The sequence below is a fragment of the Glycine max genome, chromosome 6, assembly GCF_000004515.6.
Source record: "Glycine max cultivar Williams 82 chromosome 6, Glycine_max_v4.0, whole genome shotgun sequence".
Lineage (NCBI taxonomy): Eukaryota > Viridiplantae > Streptophyta > Magnoliopsida > Fabales > Fabaceae > Glycine > Glycine max.
In genome coordinates this window covers 47439695-47460772 of record NC_038242.2, presented here as the reverse complement: position 1 = coordinate 47460772, position 21078 = coordinate 47439695, and the positions used below count along the sequence as shown (strand labels likewise).

The 21078-nt window shown below is 33.5% G+C and overlaps 2 protein-coding genes and 1 long non-coding RNA gene across 4 annotated transcripts; 2 read left to right on the top strand and 1 right to left on the bottom strand.

The window, feature by feature from the left end:
* The first annotated feature begins 540 nt into the window (after window positions 1-540).
* On the top strand, window positions 541-8355 carry LOC106798979 (uncharacterized). The gene is made up of 4 exons (XR_001388821.3): window positions 541-1057; window positions 1180-1311; window positions 7306-7392; window positions 7809-8355. It is a non-coding gene; the product is annotated as an uncharacterized lncRNA (long non-coding RNA).
* Window positions 8356-14378: 6023 nt separating this feature from the next.
* On the bottom strand, window positions 14379-15728 carry LOC100798543 (putative pentatricopeptide repeat-containing protein At1g10330). Its single transcript, XM_003526216.4, has one exon. It carries the CDS (start codon window positions 15726-15728, stop codon window positions 14379-14381), a length of 1350 nt encoding a protein of 449 aa, XP_003526264.2.
* A 378-nt stretch (window positions 15729-16106) lies between these two features.
* On the top strand, window positions 16107-20866 carry LOC100801389 (protein Mpv17). Of its 2 annotated transcripts, XM_003527374.5 has the most exons (6): window positions 16107-16343; window positions 17583-17738; window positions 17844-17976; window positions 18077-18116; window positions 20435-20571; window positions 20660-20866. In XM_003527374.5, exons 1-5 carry the CDS (start codon window positions 16107-16109, stop codon window positions 20520-20522), a joined length of 654 nt encoding a protein of 217 aa, XP_003527422.1. In that variant the 3' UTR covers window positions 20523-20571; window positions 20660-20866. The 2 variants fall into 2 exon arrangements, with proteins under 2 accessions (XP_003527422.1, XP_040872651.1); XM_041016717.1 differs by having other exon boundaries at window positions 17583-17976.
* The last annotated feature ends 212 nt before the right edge of the window (window positions 20867-21078 follow it).

Genomic DNA, 21078 nt, shown 5'->3' with positions numbered 1-21078 from the left:
GATACGTGTTTCTATTTTTTCTTTGTTTTCGGTGACTTTTTTTTTTACTTTTTTTACTACCATCGATTAGTGTCCTACAGTCTGAGATCTTTGCAACCAATATTCAGAGAATATGTTCCATGTTGGTTAAGAATAGAAATATATGTCAAATCAGACCATTAGGGCTGGTCTAGTGATGGGGCTCAGGGTTTGGAAAATATGTACAAGATCTTAAGTTTTAATCTTGTAGCCACCATTAAAAATAGAAGAAATTTAAGTCAAACTGGACAATAATCATATCACTAAATGCTGAAAATCAACAATTCAATTTTTTTTCCTATTAACTCTAAATGGATATTAAATGTAAATGAGATAAGGGAAAAAATACCACCAAAATGTCAAATGAAAAATTGTCTCCATGTGAGCCAAAAAAAATAAAAAATTGAGACCTAATCCAGTAGAATCTCCATTAATTAACGAAAGTAGGACTATAAAGCCTCTGGTAATATGAAAGGATCCATGAATCGTCTAATCAATTATCTAATGGTGAAGATAGAACTCTTCCTTGTGGATTACTACAATTACTTTCAGTGTTCACTCTGGTGTCTTAGGTGGAATGAATTTTTCTATTCCTTAATGGATGACAATAAAGATAAACTCGTAACTCCTCATGTCCTTCAGTACTTGTAACTCCTATCTTGAATGTGATGACTAATTTCTCACCGTCTATCTTAAATACAATGGAGCTCATTGTTGGAGGTAGGTTAGCCCACGTGTCAAGCCCACAACTACCCTGAAAAAACCCCCCAATTTGATAAACATACCACTTTTAGCTTTCCCTACACACATAAAAGCACGGAAATCAGAGAGAAATTTCAAAACTTGAAATTCAAAATCCTTTCTCTCTTCTCCTTCCTCACAGTCCTTTCGCTTGGGATGTGTATGTGTTCTTTTTGTAGATGTTGCAAAGTAACAAAGATCTTCATAGTTGATCGGAACCTCTAGCAGAGTTCGTCGTCCGAATTTCCTCTACCAAGCAACGTTGGTCAATCTTCAACATGGTTCTCTCCAAGAAAATGTTCGATTTTCGTAATTATTTCCTTTCTTTGATTGCATCTTTTTTCACCGTTTCTCCCCTCTCCTTGATGCATGCATTTTCATTTAATGAATTGAAATTTATGTGTGTTTTTATTTTACAAGATGTTGGAAATCAAGAGATTTGGTGAAAGACTACAGCAGAACCTGTTTCTTTGTTTATAGCAACATCACAACCGTGCCGGAACTGGCACTACCAACCACCATCGGTCGAAAGTTCAACATCTTTCTCACGAGGTAAATGGCCTTCTTTCCTGTGATTTTTTTTTCTTTTAATGTTTTATGCGAATGATTCTTTCACCTTCTTTATACATTTTATGTGAATGATATTGTGTTTTTTTTTTGGGATTGTTAACTTCTTCGCAAGTGTACTTAGTATTTTAAAACAGAAATTCAAGTATCGAGTGTACAATAACTTTGATTGTTATGTATATGCAATTGAAGCAATTAATGAATTGATTAAAATATTTGTAATATGTGACATTAAAAGTAAATTTGGCATAAAATTAAACTAATAAGCTAGCATGTGCAAGGTCGAGAAAAACAAACATTGAGAGCAGTGACGGTTGATGCAGAATTCCATACATGTTCCGGGTTTAGCCTACCAAAACTACTCTTGATGCAACGTTAATAATTTTTCTCTATTCGATATTATTTCAATTATCACCTGCATCTACTCGTATACTCTAGCCATGATTCCTTACACGAAAGAGCCTACTCTACCTAATTTTCTCCCTAATCCCTTAAGAAACAAACCAGATATATTGCATTATAAACATAGATGCATAAGATAGGCTAAATAACAACATTCTATCCCTAGAGATGAATTATTTTTTAGATGTTCTTTTTCCATTCTTAAGAGATAAATTTTTTCCAATGCCTAAACCCTATAACATCACACATGAGCACAGATGATCAAACCACAAATATGATAATAAGTGCAGAAAAGAGACAATAACACTGAAATAACATTAGATAGAGAGTAAGAATGAGTGTTTGGTTGCTAGCTCCCAACAATGGGTGGTTTAGTCTTTCATTGTCATGAGAGACTTACAAATACCAAAAGGGATGAAGGTGGTGGAAGAGAATGGAGGAAAATGGAGAGAAAATAAAAGGAAAACTCCCAATGTCAAAAAGGGATGAATGGATGTGCCCTAGCTTCTTGTTCTGTGGGAAATGTTGAATGCTCTCATTCCCTCTCTTTTTGTCTTCTTAAAATGCAACACAATCATGTTTTTTTTTTTTTGACATTATGCAAGAAGTAAGTGGTCAGACGCTAAGCACGCCTGCATGTGACATCTGGCTTCCCATGTGGCTTCTTCGCGCTAAGTGAGGTTGGCGTGCTGAGCGAGATTCTCCAGATCTTCAACTTTCTTCCATGCTTCTGCTGTGTTTTTACAAAAAATTATACCACAAAAACACTATAAATTTACCCGTTTGAGCACTTATTGGATAAAAACTCCAAAGATGCCAAAATTCTAATGTTTAACACAAAAAGAAGCAATAAAAGAGGGAAAGTCAAATAATTTCTGCGTGACTTAATTACAAAATTTACTTATGCATAACAATCATCAGGTTGATCTCATTTGTGGTTTGCAAGTTATGTGTTTGATCAAATGCTTGAATGAACTTTGTAATTATGTATGACAAGCTTCATTTTTTCTATTCTGTGGTTTGGTATTTGACAAACACAGATAGCCCTTGCTCATAATAAGCATTTAGGTTTTTCTTTTGTTTTGTTGATGTGGTTTATTATGTGTTGATTTTTCATTTAGATTGTTATATTTTCGTGCATTATGTATTCATTCATTTAACTAAAGCTTAATGGTTTTCTTTGTGTTCATTTCCAATTTTAAAGCATTGTATCTGAACCATGAACAATCCTTGCTCGTAAGAAGCATTCAATCACACCTATAGTATGCGAGAAAGTCACTGCTCATAAGAAGTTTTAGTTTTTTTTTTTGTTGTGGTTTGTTATTTGATCAATCTGAACCATAACAAAACATAGTCAAAGACTTGCATTGATTTCATCCAGTTGGTTACATTTTTTATGTGGTTTGGTAGTTGATTGTGTTTTTATTACTCATTTAGGTTGTATGACACCACAGTACCTATAATAATCTTTTTTGGTTCTCTTCCTCTCCCTGTAATCCTGCCTAGGTTAGCTTTGCTATTCTTAGCCGGTCCCAAGCCCGGATAAAAGGAGAGGGTTGTGTTAGGCTTTCGACAGCCAACGTAAAACTTTGTCGAATCTCTATGAACATGGATCAATTACGTAATAATGTGAATGCTAGGTCGTTGCCCGGAAGCAACGCGCTGTATGACTCGAGTATAGTGTCAAAAGAGCAAGGGCCGCTGCATCGCCGCCCGGATGTAGTGAAAAGTAAGCAAGGGTTCCCACATTTTCGTGAATGGGTGTGGGTAAAGAAGCTAGTTCATGACAGGAGGATTCGCTTTGGTACATGGAATATAGGCACACTTACTGGAAAATCTATGAAAATAGTGGATGTTATGGTGAGGAGGAAGATCAATTTTATGTGCCTACAAGAAACTAAGTGGACAGGTGAAAAAGCGAAAGAATTAGACAACTCGGGATTTAAGCTGTGGTATACGGGAAAAATCAGATCAAGAAATGGGGTAGGGATTATTGTGGACAAGGAGTGGAAGAAGGATGTCGTAGATGTAAGAAGAGTAGGAGATCGTATCATAGCCTTAAAATTGGTGGTGGGACAGGACACCTTTAATGTTATTAGTGGGTACGCACCTCAGGTTGGGTTAGCAGAACACTTTAAGGTAAAATTTTGGGAGGATCTAGAAGGGGTACTTCAGGATATACCCCAAGGAGAGAAAGTTTTCCTAGGAGGGGATCTCAATGGACATGTAGGTAGCGTGGATAGAGGTTTTGAGGGGGTGCATGGGGGTTTTGGCCTAGGGGAGATGAATGGGGAGGGTAAATCCATCTTGGAGTTTTCGGAGGCTTTGGATCTTTCTATAGCCAATACATGGTTTAAGAAAAGAGAGGAACATCTTATCACTTACAAAAGTGGAGGGACATGTTCTCAGATAGATTTTTTCCTTATCAGGAAGTCTGATAGGAAGTATTGCTTGAACTGTAAAGTTATCCCGGGAGAGAGCTTGACTACCCAACATAGAGTTTTGGTTATGGATGTAAGAATTAGAGATAGGGCAAAGAGAAGAAGTCCTATGGTAGCACCAAGGATCAAATGGTGGCACTTGAAGGGTGAGAAACAAGGAATCTTCCAACAAAAGATATGGGAGGGATGGTGTGGACAATCACAAGGAAGTGCAAATGATATGTGGAATAAGACGTCCCAAGAGATTATTAAAGTGGCTAAAGAGACGTTGGGTGAATCTAGAAGTTTTGGACCTAGGGGTAAAGAATCGTGGTGGTGGAATGAAAGTGTTCAGAGCAAAGTTAGCGTAAAAAAGGAGTGTTTCAAGGAGTGGTCTAGGTGTAGAAATTCTGAAACTTGGGATAAGTATAAGATAGCTAGAAATGAAACCAAAAAGGCGGTGAGTGAGGCAAGAGCCCAAGCTTTTGACGGACTATACCAAGCTCTAGGAACCAGGGACAGAGAAAGATCTATATATAGGCTTGCTAAGGGTAGAGAGAGGAAGACTAGAGATTTGGATCACGTAAAGTGTGTTAAGGATGAAGAAGGCAAAGTCTTAGTGCATGAAAAAGATATCAAGGAAAGGTGGAAGGTGTATTTCCACAACTTATTTAATGATGGATATGGATATGACTCTAGCAGTCTAGACACAAGAGAAGAGGACCGAAACTATAAGTATTATCGTCGGATTCAGAAACAGGAAGTAAAGGAAGCGTTGAAAAGAATGAGTAACGGTAAGGCGGTGGGACCAGACAACATACCTATTGAAGTGTGGAAAACTCTTGGAGATAGAGGTCTTGAGTGGCTCACCAAACTCTTTAATGAAATTATGAGGTCAAAACGCATGCCGGAGGAATGGAGGAGAAGCACGTTAGTGCCAATCTATAAGAACAAGGGGGATATACAAAATTGTGCAAATTATAGGGGAATCAAGCTCATGAGTCATACCATGAAATTATGGGAAAGAGTGATCGAACGGAGATTAAGAAAGGAGACTCAAGTTACTGAGAATCAATTTGGTTTCATGCCGGGAAGGTCGACCATGGAAGCGATTTATTTATTACGGCGGGTGATGAAGTAATATCGCATGGACCAACAAGACTTGCACTTGATTTTTATTGACTTGGAGAAAGTGTATGATAGAGTGCCTAGAGAGATTTTGTGGAAAGCTCTTGAGAAGAAAGGGGTTAGGGTTGCATATATTCGAGCTATCCAAGATATGTATGATAGGGTATCGACTAGTGTTAGGACACAGGGTGGAGAGTCAGACGATTTTCCCATCACAATTGGTTTGCATCAAGGGTCAACCCTTAGCCCCTACCTTTTTACCTTAATTCTGGATGTCCTCACGGAACAAATCCAAGAGATAGCGCCGAGATGCATGCTTTTTGCAGATGACATAGTCCTCCTTGGAGAGTCGAGGGAGGAGTTGAATGAGAGGTTGGAAACTTGGAGACGAGCTCTAGAAACACATGGCTTTCGCCTAAGCAGAAGCAAATCGGAGTATATGGAATGTAAGTTCAACAAAAGTAGGAGGGTATCTAACTCAGAGGTGAAAATAGGAGACCATATTATCCCTCAAGTCACACGGTTTAAATATCTTGGGTCTGTAATACAGGATGATGGAGAAATTGAAGGGGATGTGAATCATCGCATTCAAGCAGGATGGATGAAATGGAGAAAAGCATCGGGGGTGTTATGTGATGCAAAGGTACCGATCAAGCTAAAGGGAAAGTTTTATCGGATTGCGGTAAGACCGGCGATTTTGTACGGAACAGAATGTTGGGCGGTCAAGAGCCAACATGAGACTAAAGTAGGTGTAGCGGAGATGAGGATGTTGCGGTGAATGTGTGGTAAGACTCGACAGGATAAAATTAGAAACAGAGCTATTAGAGAGAGGGTTGGAGTAGCGCCTATTGTAGAAAAGATGGTGGAAAATAGACTTAGGTGGTTTGGGCATGTAGAGAGAAGACCGGTAGACTCTGTAGTGAGGAGAGTAGACCAGATGGAGAGAAGGCAAACAATTCGAGGCAGAGGAAGACCCAAAAAGACTATAAGAGAGGTTATCAAGAAGGCTTTCGAACTTAATGATTTGGATAGAAGTATAGTACTTGATAGAACATTATGGCGGAAGTTGATCCATGTAGCCGACCCCACCTAATGGGATAAGGCGTTGTTGTTGTTGTTGTTGTTTCCTCTCCCTGTCCTTGATGCATGATTTTTCTGACAATGAAATGAAATTTATGTGTGTTTTAGGATATAGTGAGTGATATAGTGTAATTGAGTTTAAAGAACCCCATTACAAAAGATTTTAAATTTGCTCAAAAAAAGGTTTTAGGATATTTTTTTTTTTGGTTTTGTTGTTGTGGTTTGGAATTTGACTGTGTTTTATCATGTATTTATTTCTCATTTAGGTTGTTATATTTTTGTGCAAAATGTATTCATTAATTTAACTAAAGCTTAACGGTTTTATGTGTGTTCATTTCCAGTTTTAAAGCATTCAATCTGAACCATAATAAAACACAATCAGATACTTGAATTGATTTCGTCCATTTAGTTGCATTGTTGATGTGGTTTGGTATTTGACTATTTTTTTAATTTCTTATTTAGTTTGTATGACACCATGGTACCTATTTTAAGTTTTTTTAGTTCTCTTTTTCTCCCATTTCCTTGATGCATGGTTATTTTGCCAATGAAATGAAATTTTATACTGTTTCACCTTATTTTAAAGTTACTCAAATAACTAGTTTCACCTTATTTTTTTATTTTATACTGTTTTCTAAACGATAAGGATCTGCTTAAGGTTATTTGTGCACGATTTTACATTAAATGTAGTTCAAAACCCAAAAGATGTATATATGTTTATTGAAACCTTAAAAGCCTTTTTACTGTTTATCAAGTTAGATCTCCAACTCCCAAAGTAGAAGAAAAAGAAGATATATGGGTTAAAAACATGTTCCATTTTGAAATTTCAGTTTTAAATTAGAATCAGAATACTAATTTTAATTTGGTTTTATAGGATGTGATGTGAAGTGAATATTTGTTTATTTTGTGATCTTTAGTTTTTAATTAGAATATTTCTTATGGCTTTTCAAAGACAGGGAGCTTCTAAGTTAGGAGACTAAAGTGCTAAACTACTGATCCAACTTCTCCAAGGATAATGGAGTTCTGATCCCCTTATAAGGTAATTAGATAGGTTAGTGTAGTTGTTGTATTACGTTATTCATTTTTCAGTTATAATTTGTTATCCATTGAGTGTAGTTTCTTTAGCTTTATTCTCAGAGATTTTTGTTGGTGGAGTTGTGGTTTTGTTTTGATCTTTGGTGTTGGAGACAAATGTGGCTGGTGCAACTGTACTTGTTGTTACTATGCAATTGATGAGACCCAATAAACTTGATTTTGCGACCGTATTGTGGACCAATATTTGAAATCTTGAGTGTTTTTAATCATGACATTTCAAGAGTAAATTAAGTGACATATTTTATTTTTGATTTTTTTGGTCTTTCTTTATAGTTTGAGATCTCTCATATTTTGTATTTTGCATAACTGATTACATAGAGTGATTTGTATCTCCTAATGGACTTGATGTTCTTGAAACAGTTTGATAGGGAAAAGCGTGAAAACTTGGTGGCAATGTGACTTTCGATTATATGAAGCATATGGTTGGTATCAAACTCTCAGGTTTTGATAGCAATTCAGCTGGATGAAGAATATATTTTGGAAGATTGTTATGAAAGGGGAGCAGAACATGGAACACTATGCAGCACCAGAACAATATACAAAATCGAAAGATGAAGAGGCAGCAAAAACAGAGCATGCAGTGGAACCAAACAAGGAAGAACGTAGAAGGTCAAAAAGGAAAATGAACAAGCCTCAGTACCTGAAGGACTATGCAATGAAGTATGGATGCGCTGGCAGTAGTCTTCTAGAAACAGAATCCCAAATCTTTGTGTCGTTAGATGTTGTCTCCTGGTAGCAGTCTTCTAGAAACAGAATCCCAAATCTTTGTGTCGTTAGATGTTGTCTCCTGGTAGCGTTTTGATTTTCCTCCAAGGCATGCTGCCAAAATCTGTTAAAGAATTTTCATCCAGAATTGTTTAAGAACATCTATAAATATGAGAGGGGATGCAATTCAATTATCAGACAATAATACAATTTTCCTTTCCTTCCTTTATTCTGCTCTGGAGGTTCTAGGCCTCGAATCCTAGACTGGCCTGTTACTGTGACCCACAACAAAGATATTCAAGTGTTTTATTGGCAATGGAATCCCAGAGTTTGTATACAAACATTTTGTGGGCATTGAGAAAATGGTTTAATTTGATAAAAAAATAATAACGTTTTAAGAATATATTGTCACAAAATTAAGTATATTAGACCAAAAAAATAAGTTATCAACGTAGAAGTAACATTCTTGGCCCAAAGCCAACACATCTTTAACAAATCCCCCCAAGAATAGACTTTTGGTAGAAAAAATGAAACATTGTGTTACACCAATAAACTGAAAGGGAGGTTATTTTAATTTTCCACAAGTCATTTTAAAATCTTGCAAATTTTCAGAAGCAAGAAAGAAAGTAAAGCATTTAGGTGAGTGTTTGATCAAATACCTGAATGAACTTTGTAATTTTCTATGATAAACTTTTTAATATATCCCCTTTGTTCATGTATGATGCATTGTTGCATATGAGGGGGTTTCATGGATAAGCAAAGTTAAGTTAGCCTTCCTCAAAAACTACAAATGTAATCTTCTTGTTGTAATACATCTTTTGCCATTGTAAGAATTTGTGAGAGGATTTGGTTTGGTTACTGTCAGTATGGCTCAGAATGTGGAAAAAAACTATCTAAATGATAAATGTTGCTTTAAAGATGCATATGGACATCTTTTGTGATGTGTTTTTTTTTTTTTGGGAAAGCTTTTCTGCTCTATTTTTGTACTTTTACCTGAGTTAAAGCCTATTATTTGAGGTATGGTTTTTTTTTTAAAAAAAACTAAGTTATTGTAATGAACTCAATCTGTTCTTGAGAAGCTTAATTTTTTTAAGGAAATGCTTCAAATATCCTATTATGGTTTAAATTTTTATATCATGAACAATAAGTAACTACTGAATTTGAGAAATTTTAAATAGTTGACTTTGGAAAAGAAAACAATGTGGCAAAGAGAAATACCGATGACTGATTATTATAAAATTGTTCTGTATTTCAAAAGGAGCTACAACAAGGTTCTGTATTTCAAAGTTGTTCTTATTGAAAAATGTAGTTTTTTTATAAAATTGTGGAATATTGAAGCTTGAAGTATTGAAGCTTTAAAATTGTGGATTTTTTTTTTGTTTTTGTCAAAAACTCAAATTTTTTTTATATTGTCATTTTTTGTTTCCCTTCTTTTCTTCATTTTCATGGTCTCATAACAAAAAATGCATGTTGATTTTCTTTGCTACAGAGCTGACAACCAATTGTTGTAGGTAAGTATTTTCCTTTCAAGCCCCAAACTACTGATTACTGATTATTATGTTGGGTAAAGATTTCAAAAGGATCTACAATAAGGTTCTGCATTTCAAAGTTTTTCTTTATAAAAATGTAGCTTCTATAAAATTGTGGGATATTGAAGTTTGAAGTATGAAAGCTTTTAAATTTAGGAGGTTGGGTTTCCTTCCCTCTTTGTTGTACTATTAGTATTATGCATTGATGCTCTAACTTTTCTTACTCATTTTTTCTTTTGATGTTTTATTTGAATGGTGCGCTACAAGTCTTTATACATTTTGTTTGAATGATATTGTGCTTCTTTTATTTGTTTTGGATTAATTTGTGGGTTGTAAGTTATGTGTTTGGTCAAACGAATTTTGAAATTTTGTATGACAAAATTTATTGGTTAATTTTTTTAATATTAGTTTATTTGATGTGGTTTGGAGAAAATATCACTTTTTGTGTTTCTAATTGATCAAAATATGAATTTAATATATAATCAATTTATTGCTATTATAGGATCTACCAAGATTTTGTTGACTTTGTCATCAAACTGAGTAGAAAGACAATAACACTTTGTGGCCAACATCATGGGAGACAACATGTAAATTCATATTCAGAAATGAATACAAGAAAAACACCAAAATTGGTAAAGGCTGGAAAGAATTTTGCAAATCCAATGGTTCTGAGGAGGCTGATGAAGTGGTGCTTGAATTTGCAGATCCAGGTAAATGCTTTTGTGAAATTTACAATGGTTAGGCAACCACATGGGGTATTCAAAATAGATGAAACAAAATTATACTTTTGGAATAGCATGACAAAATGTGTTGGATAGGACTTACAGTCAGAAGTATTAGAGTAACAATTATGTATTAAGAAATTGTTTTCTTGGATGATAACCTAGGCATATGTAGTGAAATGTTACTTTGGTTACTCTCGCTAAAGGAAACAAAATTAAGATTGGGTGGTTTGTTGCAAATATTTGAAGATTATTGCAATTCTATTTATTCATAAAAAATTAGTAAGATTTTTGCAAATTATTGTAGTTCTATTGCAGTTCTATATATTGAGAACATTAATGAAAATAAGGAGTTACAATACTATAGATAAATTATGCTGAAAGAGCAACAGAGAAAATGATTTCACTATTCTTTGGCTTGCTGGTTTTCTAATCCGATGACTTGTCTTGATGCCACTAGATAGTGAGGAGTACATAGGAGGGTGGATTGAAAGAGTAACAATATATCATATAATTTGAATTCTTGCTATTGTAGACTGAGTAGTGAAATGTTTTCGTAAGTAAACTAGCTGTTATAGAGCAAATATGTCTTCTGCTATCATATGGTTTTGGTATGTGATATCTCTCATTTGACTCTTATGTAAGTAGTTGTTATAACAAGCATGTTGATGTATGTTATAATTCATTGAAAGTTTGATTTAATTAGATTGAGGAGTAGATGATACATCAAATGGTTGTATGAAACCCAATTATGTTGAACTCTCTGCTATGTTTGACCAAAGTCAGAGGATAGTATCAACCTATCTTGACCAAAGCCATGAAAAAGTATCAACCTATCTGGTATCATTTACATATTTGTGGTTTCTATACACTTGCCACTCCTGTTAAATCATTTGATGCATTTTAAACATAGTTTGAACTAAGAAATTGTAGCAAGACAACCCCAATTATGTAGCAAAATTTTCACATGGCTTTGGTCAAGCATAGTTTTCATACACAATTTGATCACTATTAACCTTTGCTAAATAAACCACAACAATGCGTTTTTTTATTGATCATAAAAGTTTTAGGTTGCATGCTACATATAATATTTGTTAGTTTTTTATAGTATAACAATGACAAAGTGATGAGTTTTTGGCTTTGATGGGTGCTGGGTTACTATAATAATCAGTCAGAATGTTAATGTGAGGGTAATTTAGATTTGGACACGATAGTACAGGGTGTGGGGCCACCAAATGCATCCAGAGTTACGGACATGACATGATTTATATATTTCAATATTATTTGGGCTGTTGCAAATATTTTTCTAGCAAACTAAATAGCTAATTTATTAAAAAGAAAAAGATAATCAAGCAACTACACAATTAATGTAATTTTTTTATTAGTTTTATTCACACAAGTGGTATACACGTTTTCTAATTTTCTTCGAATCTGAAATGCTATATATCTTTTGACTTATATTATATTAATAATGAATTCTTATAAAACGTTTTATGATTTATTTTCTCTTCATTTTTTTCTTTGGCGATACTCATTTTAAATCATTCTTTTTTATCTAGAAAAAAATTGGTTTCCTTTTTCAAATTAATTTGTATATATAAATTTATGAAAATAAAAATTATATTTAAAATATATAGAAATAATTATTATATTCTCTATACAAAACTAATGTACGTGATCAATTTTTAGAGAAATCATTATTCATTTTCTATTTATAATTTTCTCACTAAAATAATTTTGTTTTATGTATATATTGATATATAGATATCAAAGTAATTTTATTAGAATAGAAACTATATATAAAATATAACATGTGAGATAAACATTTTTTATGAAATAAAGTTGGAAATTTTATCCTTAATTCATAAGAATGAATAAATTATCTAAAATTATTTTAACATCAAATTATTAAGGTAAAATCACAATTTTTTATCCATTGTTATAATAATTTTAATGAAATGTTTTTTATTTTATTCTTATACTTAAACAATTTATTGAATGTTTTATTACATGTTAGGTTGAACAATTTAACACACAAGGCTGAACAATGGACATAACTCACGAGAATGAACAATTTACCTAAGCCATTATCAACATCTAAATTCTTTAAGTGAAATTATAGTTTTTAAATTTATTGTTATAATAATGTAATATAATTTTTTTTTTCTTCCTCAAACAAAAATATTTTTTAAAACACATCAAATTATATGCTTAACACAATGCATTTAATAATACGCTTTATTATAGCTTTAGTATAATTTTAGCACTTCGAAATTTATAGTTGTAATAATTTTAATGATTTTTTTCTCTTGCTTACTATTTTTTAACTAAACTAATTAATGTATTGACACAACTAAGTCATATGATGATTTATTTTTGTAGCACATGAAGTATAAAAACAATAACACACGGGATGAACATTTTTCATGAAATAACGATAAGAAGCGTTTATGTCATAAGATGAACAACTTACTTTAAATTGTTAACATTTAAATAACCTAAGAAAATTATGTTTTATCATAGTTTTAGAACTTTTAAATTTATTGGTTTAATAATTTTAATATGAATTTACTTTATCTTGCTTATTATCTCTTAACAAAACTAATTAATATATTTACACAACTAATTTATGAATGTTTTATTTTTGTAACCTGTGAAATATTAAAAACAAAATAACACGGGGATTATCATTTTTTCATGTAGAACAAAAAGAAATACCTAAATCATAGGATAAATAGTTTATCTTAAATTGTGTTAAAATTTGAATAACTGAGGAAAAATTAAGCTTTATTATATTCTCATTACCTATAAGTTTAGTGTTGTAATAAAAAAACTTCGTACCCCATTGCTCAGATGCTCTTCACTATGCAAAGATATGGAGGAATGGAGGAGGGATGTTGTACGCAGCCTTACCCTTCGCTATAAGTTTAGTGTTGTAATAATTTAATATAATTTATTTTATCTTGCTTATTATTTCTTAACTAAACTAATTAATGCATCGACTCAACTAATTTATGAATATTTTATTTTTGTAATATGTGAAGTATAAATAAAACATAACAAATGGGGATGAACATTTTTGACGACTAATCTATGATATCCATATTATAAATAATTCTTAAATAATATTTTTTTAAAAAAATCCGTGTATTGCACGGGTACAAAAATTAGTATATTACACTTTTAATCATATGAAATGCCGCATCACATTGGCAATGGAGCCTCAACGGAACAGCATTGGAGCCGCTACAGAACACAACACAGTTTCTTCCAACTTTTTTGTTTGTCACAAAACAGTAAAATTTAGATTTTAATACTTATTTTGAACTTTCAAGTGTCAATGGTCGAATGAGTAATAACTATATGGGGATGTTGGAGGATACCAAACCTTAAAATGAATGAAAAGTTATTCTATCTTATAAATAAAAGATATACCAATAATTAAAATAATTGTAAAAATTCTTTTTTATTATTAATGAAAACTATTGATAGTTGGTAGGATTTTGTAATGGTAGGTAGGTAATATAACTACACCCAATGTATGACCGAACGTAGCTCTGATACCACTGTTAGTAATTGATTAGGTGATAGTTGATAGTTTTAGAGAATTGTTTTAGAAAGAAGGCTATCTCATTGATTTCTTGGATTATCAATTACAACATACCAAGGTTCAAGTCACCAACCTCGCAATGGTAATGAATGCTTCTACATTACTTTAGGTTTTTCTGGAGTTTTCATGATAGATTAGTATCATGATAGTTGTTGATTCTTCTATCTTATACATACACTTATAATTCTAGATTGTTCTACTATATTCATACACATCATAGTTCTAAATTGTTCTCCCATATTCATACACTATAGTTCTAGGATATTCTATCATTTTCGTACATATTATATTTAAGAATATCCTAAAAATTTGTAACAATTTCAATAAAAACATATAATAATTTTTCAGACCAAAATAAAAATAGTTATGTCAAGTGAAGCATACTGTATGCTGGAATTTTCTGAATTCCAGCCTCCATTATTTCTCTCCTCAGATTAGCAGCACGATCCCATCTTTCCTTCTCCGCATTCATGCTTGACAATAACACATATTGGCCAGAGTGTTGTGTCTGCAATCTAAGCATATTTTTTCCTATTTCTTCTCCTAGTTCAATAGCTCCATGAATCCTACATGCTCCCAAAAATGCTCCCAAAACAGATGCATCAGGCTGAAAAGGCATATTTCTTATGATTTCAGCTGCTTCTTCAATATGCCCTGCTCTACCCAAAAGATCAATCACGCATCCATAGTGCTTCAAATTTGGCTCTATTCCAAAGTCATACCACATTGATCGAAACAAATCCAATCCTTCCCTAACCAAATTTCCTCGAGCACACGCTGTAAGAACTGCAGCAAAGGTAATGCTATTTGGTTTCAACCCATGAAGCTTCATCCTATCAAACATGTCCAGAGCATTCTTCTCTCTACCATGGGAAGCCAATGAAGAAATCATTGCATTCCAAGTGCATACCTCTCTGACAACCATTACTCTGAAAACATTCTCAGCATTACTCAAGCACCCCATTTTCCCATAAAGATGTATCAACGAAGTTCCCACAAAAACTCCCAACTTGACCTCATTCATCACTACATAACCATGAACCTGTTTTCCCCAATCAAGAGCTGCTTTACCATCTAAATTGGCACAAGAAGAGAGCACACTAGAACAAGTAGCCTCATTAGGCTTCACCAAACCGGCCACCACATCCTTATGATTCATCATGTTCCTGAAAAACCGAATCGAGGCACCGAAATTCCCCTTCAAAGCAAAACCATCCACAACAGTCGTCCACGAGAAGACATCCCTTCGGGGCATGCGTTCAAAGAGAGCCACAGCAGCCTCCATGTCCCCATTCATGGAGAAAGCATTGATCATTGCGTTGCACGCAACAATGCAAAACATGGGAAATTCCTCAAACACCATGCGTGCATGAGGAAGGAGGTGGTTTCTTGCATAGAGAGCAAGGAGGGTAGTGAGAATGAAGCCGTCAGATAAAAGGCCACGCTTGAGGGTCTGTGAGTGAAGGGTAGCACCCAAAGGAAGAGGGGAAATTTTGAGAAGAGGAGGGAAAGTGTGACTATTGGGCGGGGCTTGGTTTGCAAGCATGTGAGTGAAAATGGAAAGAGCCTTGTTGTGGTTGTGAATGTGATAGGCACTGATGAGGGCATTGTAGAGAAGAGTAGGCATCCATGGAAGGGATAATGATGATGATGGAACATTTTGGTGTTGATGGAGGTGGCCATTGGTGATTATGAGGGAATGGATTTGCTTCATTTGTTTTTGAAGCTTTTTGCACTTTTGTGTAAGATGCAATAAAAACTCACCTGAGTAACTCATAATAACAATAACAAGGAACAACAACAGAAAGTTGGAGACCCAATTGGGATAATTGGAGAAAGATTGTTGCTTTTGGAGAACAAAAGAAGTGCCACTCATGCTCAAGACCCAACTGAGCAATTGGAGAAAAGCTTGTTGCTTTTCGCCTTGAATTGCATTTTGAAACCAGAAAAATTTGAGAACCACTACTTTAATGTAATTTAGATACGGCAAAATTGAACAAGAAACGGTGCGTTTTAGTGTTTCTTTGGTTCCATGTTGGTGTTTTGCTATAAAAGCTAAAAAGTCACGTGCTTTGAGGGTAGTATTTGGGGAATGGACGCTATTGGGAGTGGTTGTTGGGGGCTGTGGAAATGGAATCCGTTACCGCAGTCTCGACGGCGTCGTATTCGCTCCAATTCGGGTTCGGCGGATGCGGCCGGCGGAGGCGGTTACCGGTTTCCGGTGAAGCAGGCGGTGACCGCCGCCTCCCTCGCCCTCACCGGCGACACAATCGCTCAGCTCAGCCACCGTTGGAGGAAAGCAAAGGAGGGCGGTGGCAGTGTTTCTCAGGTGAGTACAAAGATTGTAACTTTGTTATTGTTAATTCATTCAAGAGAGTGAGAAAACCTACCACTTATCCCTTCCTTCTCGGTTCACCACCTAACCAACCTTATATTTCCTTAGAGCTGAAAAATTATGATACACTACTTTCTTGAAAAGGGTGGTTAATTGCTTAATTTTACATGAAACTAGTATTGTCTGTTAGTACTCTCTTTGAATTTGAGAAGAAATCTTACATCTTCACAGCTTTTTCTGAAGGAAAATTAGTACTTAAATGCATGAAGGGTGGTTAATTGCTTAATTTTACATGAAACTAGTATTGTCTGTTAGTACTCTCTTTGAATTTGAGAAGAAATCTTACATCTTCACAGCTTTTTCTGAAGGAAAATTAGTACTTAAATGCATGAAGGTTCCCGACTGAAATTTGTTCTATTTTTGCTGTTTCAATGATCTACTTTCATTCTTTGTAGTGTTACTGTTTATATATTTGTCTTTTCACCTATACAAACGTAAGAAAGATGAATTTATTAATAAGTTGAGAACTGCATGTATGTTTTTTCTGGTCGCAATTTGATACTTTTTATCTGGTCAGAAACTAAGATCCACATATACGATAAGTGATCCAAATACGATACATATCCAATATGTGTAATACACATATCTAGATATGCATAAAAAATTATAAACATAATAAATCAATATATAATTACAATTATGCAAATCCAAATTAAGAACATGTTTCTTGAACATTACTATTAACAAGATCAAATTTATAAACCACTGCCATTGTAAATCCTTCATATTATTGCGTACAAATAGGAATAGTAGCAATTTCATTCCTCTCTTCAGATCATCCATAAAGAGGAGAATTTCCATTTTTTGATTCATTAAGGGACAATGCCTTTATGTTTTATGTTATACATTATACATGCTTTTGCGTCTCATATATAGCTATATTAGATTTTCATAACTTTCATCAAAAAAAGATTTTCATAACTTTTTTTAAAGGCTTGGATAATTTATAGATACATACTGATGAAGTATCCAAGAGTATCCGTATCAAATAAGTTTTAGATATGGATACATGAAGTAAATAGAAGTACCAGAGTTTCATAGGTCAGAAACCTAGTGCAATGTGTTTTTATAACATTAAGATGGTGAATGAGAGCTGCTATGTTTTTTCTATGCAATAATGCATATTAAAGATACTTTGGGGGGTTTGTTAGTAACCAAAAAGGGTTGTTATAGGATGAATTGTGGAGATACCTTTCAGACCATGATTGGCTGCGTGCTCTGCGAATGACTTCATATGGATTCCTTTTATATGGTCCTGGTTCTTATGCCTGGTACCAGTGCCTTGACCACTGTCTCCCCAAACCAACAGTCCAGAACCTAGTGTTAAAGGTAATATGCTTTATAATTGTATTTAATTTAATTTATAGGAGCAAGCAGGAGGCAAGGATAGTGGTGATACCTTCTATGTTATCTTTGTTTCTTCCCTTCTGGCAGGTTGTACTAAACCAGATTGTGTTAGGTCCATGTGTCATTGCTGTTGTTTTTGCATGGAATAATTTATGGCTACAGAAGCTCTCTGAGCTTCCAGAAAAATACAGAAGAGATGCTCTTCCAACGCTACTTTATGGTACAAACCTTGTTGCCTAATTGATATTTATCATAATATGTTGATGCATATTTCATATTTCATATGGTTGATAGACTTTCTGTCTAATTTGTTTGTGCAGGATTTAGATTCTGGATCCCTGTCAGTGTATTAAATTTCTGGTGTGCATCTTCATATCCTTCAATTAATCTTCTACTTATGTTTACCATTTTCCTTTTTCTATTAAGTGTGCTTTTGGAAATTCCAATAACAATACAAAAACAAAATAAATTCCCTTGCCAAGTTGCCATAAAAAAATGCTCTTTTACAAATGAGAGGCATTTTCATCCTGTAAGTTCTAACAATTAAATTAATTCACGAAAAATTTATGTAGCATGATGAATAGTGGTGTCAAATAGAAACTGTTATTAAGTGAACTTGCAAGTTCTAACAATTAAATTAATTCATGACAAATTTATGTAGCATGATGAATAGTGGTGTCAAATAGGTAGTACCATATTCAGATTTGCAAAATGCTTTTATATCATGTATATGAAGTCCTTCTGCTTTAGTCAATACCAAATTACCAATGTTATAAAAAAACCAGACCAGACAGCCAGTTGGAATAGTAAACCAGTGAATCATGTGCCAAGTCATTCCACCATAAAAAATTGGATGGTCACAGAATCGGTGAAAACCAGTGGTGAACTAGTTTGAATTTTGAACCAATTGTTTTTCATTTTCTCAAGGTTAAATTAGTTTTTTGGTCCCCTAATTTATTTTGGGTTCAATTTGGTTCTCTAATTTTTTTTGGATTCAATTTGGTCCTTATTTTTAAAACCGATTCAATTTGGCCCCCTAATTTTTTTTTGTTTAATTTGATCCTCTAATTTTTAAAACCAATTCATTTTTTTTTTGGGAAATATGTATTTTGTAGCTGTTTAAAACCACTTTAGTGGCGGTTTTGAACCGCCACAAAGTGTATTTTTTATAATTTAGATTGAAGGATCAAATTGAATCGATTTAAAAAATTAGAGGACTAAATTGAACCCAAAAAAAAACTAGAGGACCAAATTAAATCTAAAAAATAAATTAGAGGACTAAAAAACTAATTTAACCTTTTCTTAATTGAATCCAAAACATTTTTCCTTACAAAAATAAAAACTCAATGCCAAGTTACATTTTTTCTAACAGAAATTGACTTATTTTTAAGAAATATATATGTAACTATTTATCACTAGTACAACCATGGTTCAACCATAGTCAGATTATGAAACATGAACTAGTACCTTCACCAGCTCATTGACTGCTTAGATTTTTAAAACCTTGTTGAACACTGATAATCTACCCTCCATCTGCAACTGTTTCCTTTTTCTTTTTCAACTGAATTGAAGATCAATGACATCATAGTTCTTTTCTCATGCTTTAATATATATGTGTGTGTGAATCATGAATACTATGAATCATGAACACTCTTCTTGTTTGAAGTGTCGGAGTATCGAATGCATCTTTGACACTGATACTTCCCCAACATCCGTATGACACGTGTTTGGATATTCCTCACTTGATGTTTAGTTAAAAAACTATATTTTGTCATCTTTGACACTTCCTTACAGCTCATACACTTGAGCCCACATCCATTTGGATGGAAACTTCAAGGACATTGATGTTATTAAAAAAAATTCTTATTTAAAATTAAAATAAAGTCAGATTAAAATGTAAGATAAAAATATTAAAAAATAATGTCTTAGTATTGTCTTTTGTGAGGTTCATTATCATAGAAAAGAAAAGAAAACTTAGCAAGTTATTTCAAAAAGATGAATATATCTTTCAAGAAAGATATATTCATCTTATTTTTGGATTTTTTTTTTTATGAAGAGATAAAGTCATTATATTGTAAAATAATGACTCTTTATAAAAAAAAAAAAATTCCAACCAAGGCTTATTTTATATATATTTGATGTCTTGGTGACCTCTATTTTGGACAATAGTCATGTGAGAGTGTCCATGTTGTGTTTTGTGTCCCGGTTAGAATCTGTGCTTCACAGGTTGCGTATGCTATTTTGTCCCTTGGTTAAAGTGGTAGGAAATTGTTAAAGTGCTTCACAGTTGCAGTTCATACATAGACCCTGATTCGTTCAGTTTTTAATTAACAGCTAACAGAAAATCTCTATAAGTATATTTGTTGTCTTGGTTTCTTAATGTTCGTGTTGAAATGCTCCAATCCATTGTGCAAAATTCTTTTTTTCTTTTTCTTCTTCTTGATTTATAGAAATATAAGTAATAGATTATACTCAACTTTTTAAATCCCTAGATTGGGATGTTAATTTTCAGGGACACCTCATGATGTAGGTATAACTGTGATGAACTTTACTAACTTCAATCATACTTGCTCTAGCTTTCAAATATCTTTATAGTAATCTAGTTATATCATATATGGTTTGAATTGTTTAGATTGCAAGTCTTACATTCCTTGGCTATTTTTATGGTGTATGTATAGGGTGGTGCCTCTTCAAGCCCGAGTGGCTTTCATGTCAATGGGCTCAGTATTTTGGAACTTCTACTTGTCATCAACAATGACCAAATAAAATGCATTGTTTACCAGCATTTCACATTGTTTACAATTTTTACATTGAGGTATGTTATGAATACATGATTATTTTTCACCTTTTGTAATTTGGATGGTTACAACAACTATTATTACATCAAGCCTTTGTCTTTGTAGATTAATCAAAAGTCTAATAGCTTTTTGGTGAGGAAAGTTGTGGAGGATGAGTTATGATTTGGATGTTACCATTCGTGTGCCGTGCAATAGGCTTTGCCTGCTGAATAGCTTATGATATGAAAGAACAATGGCATTTTTCCTTCAATGCTGACAATTGTAATATTTATCTTTCATATGAAAAGTTATAATGTAGATGTTAGCTTTCAAGAATGACTATTTTTTTTATGGATAATTGTTGAATGCATGAATCTGAATATCAGAAGACCAAAATAATGTGCACTTTGGCATTTTTTTTAGTGCCACCTTGGAGTGGCATTACAATGCTTGTATGTTGCCAAAATAATATATTTTTCTTTTTTTTTACTCTTTATTTAACTTTTGCACAAACGAAATAGAAGACAATGTGTAAATTAGATTGG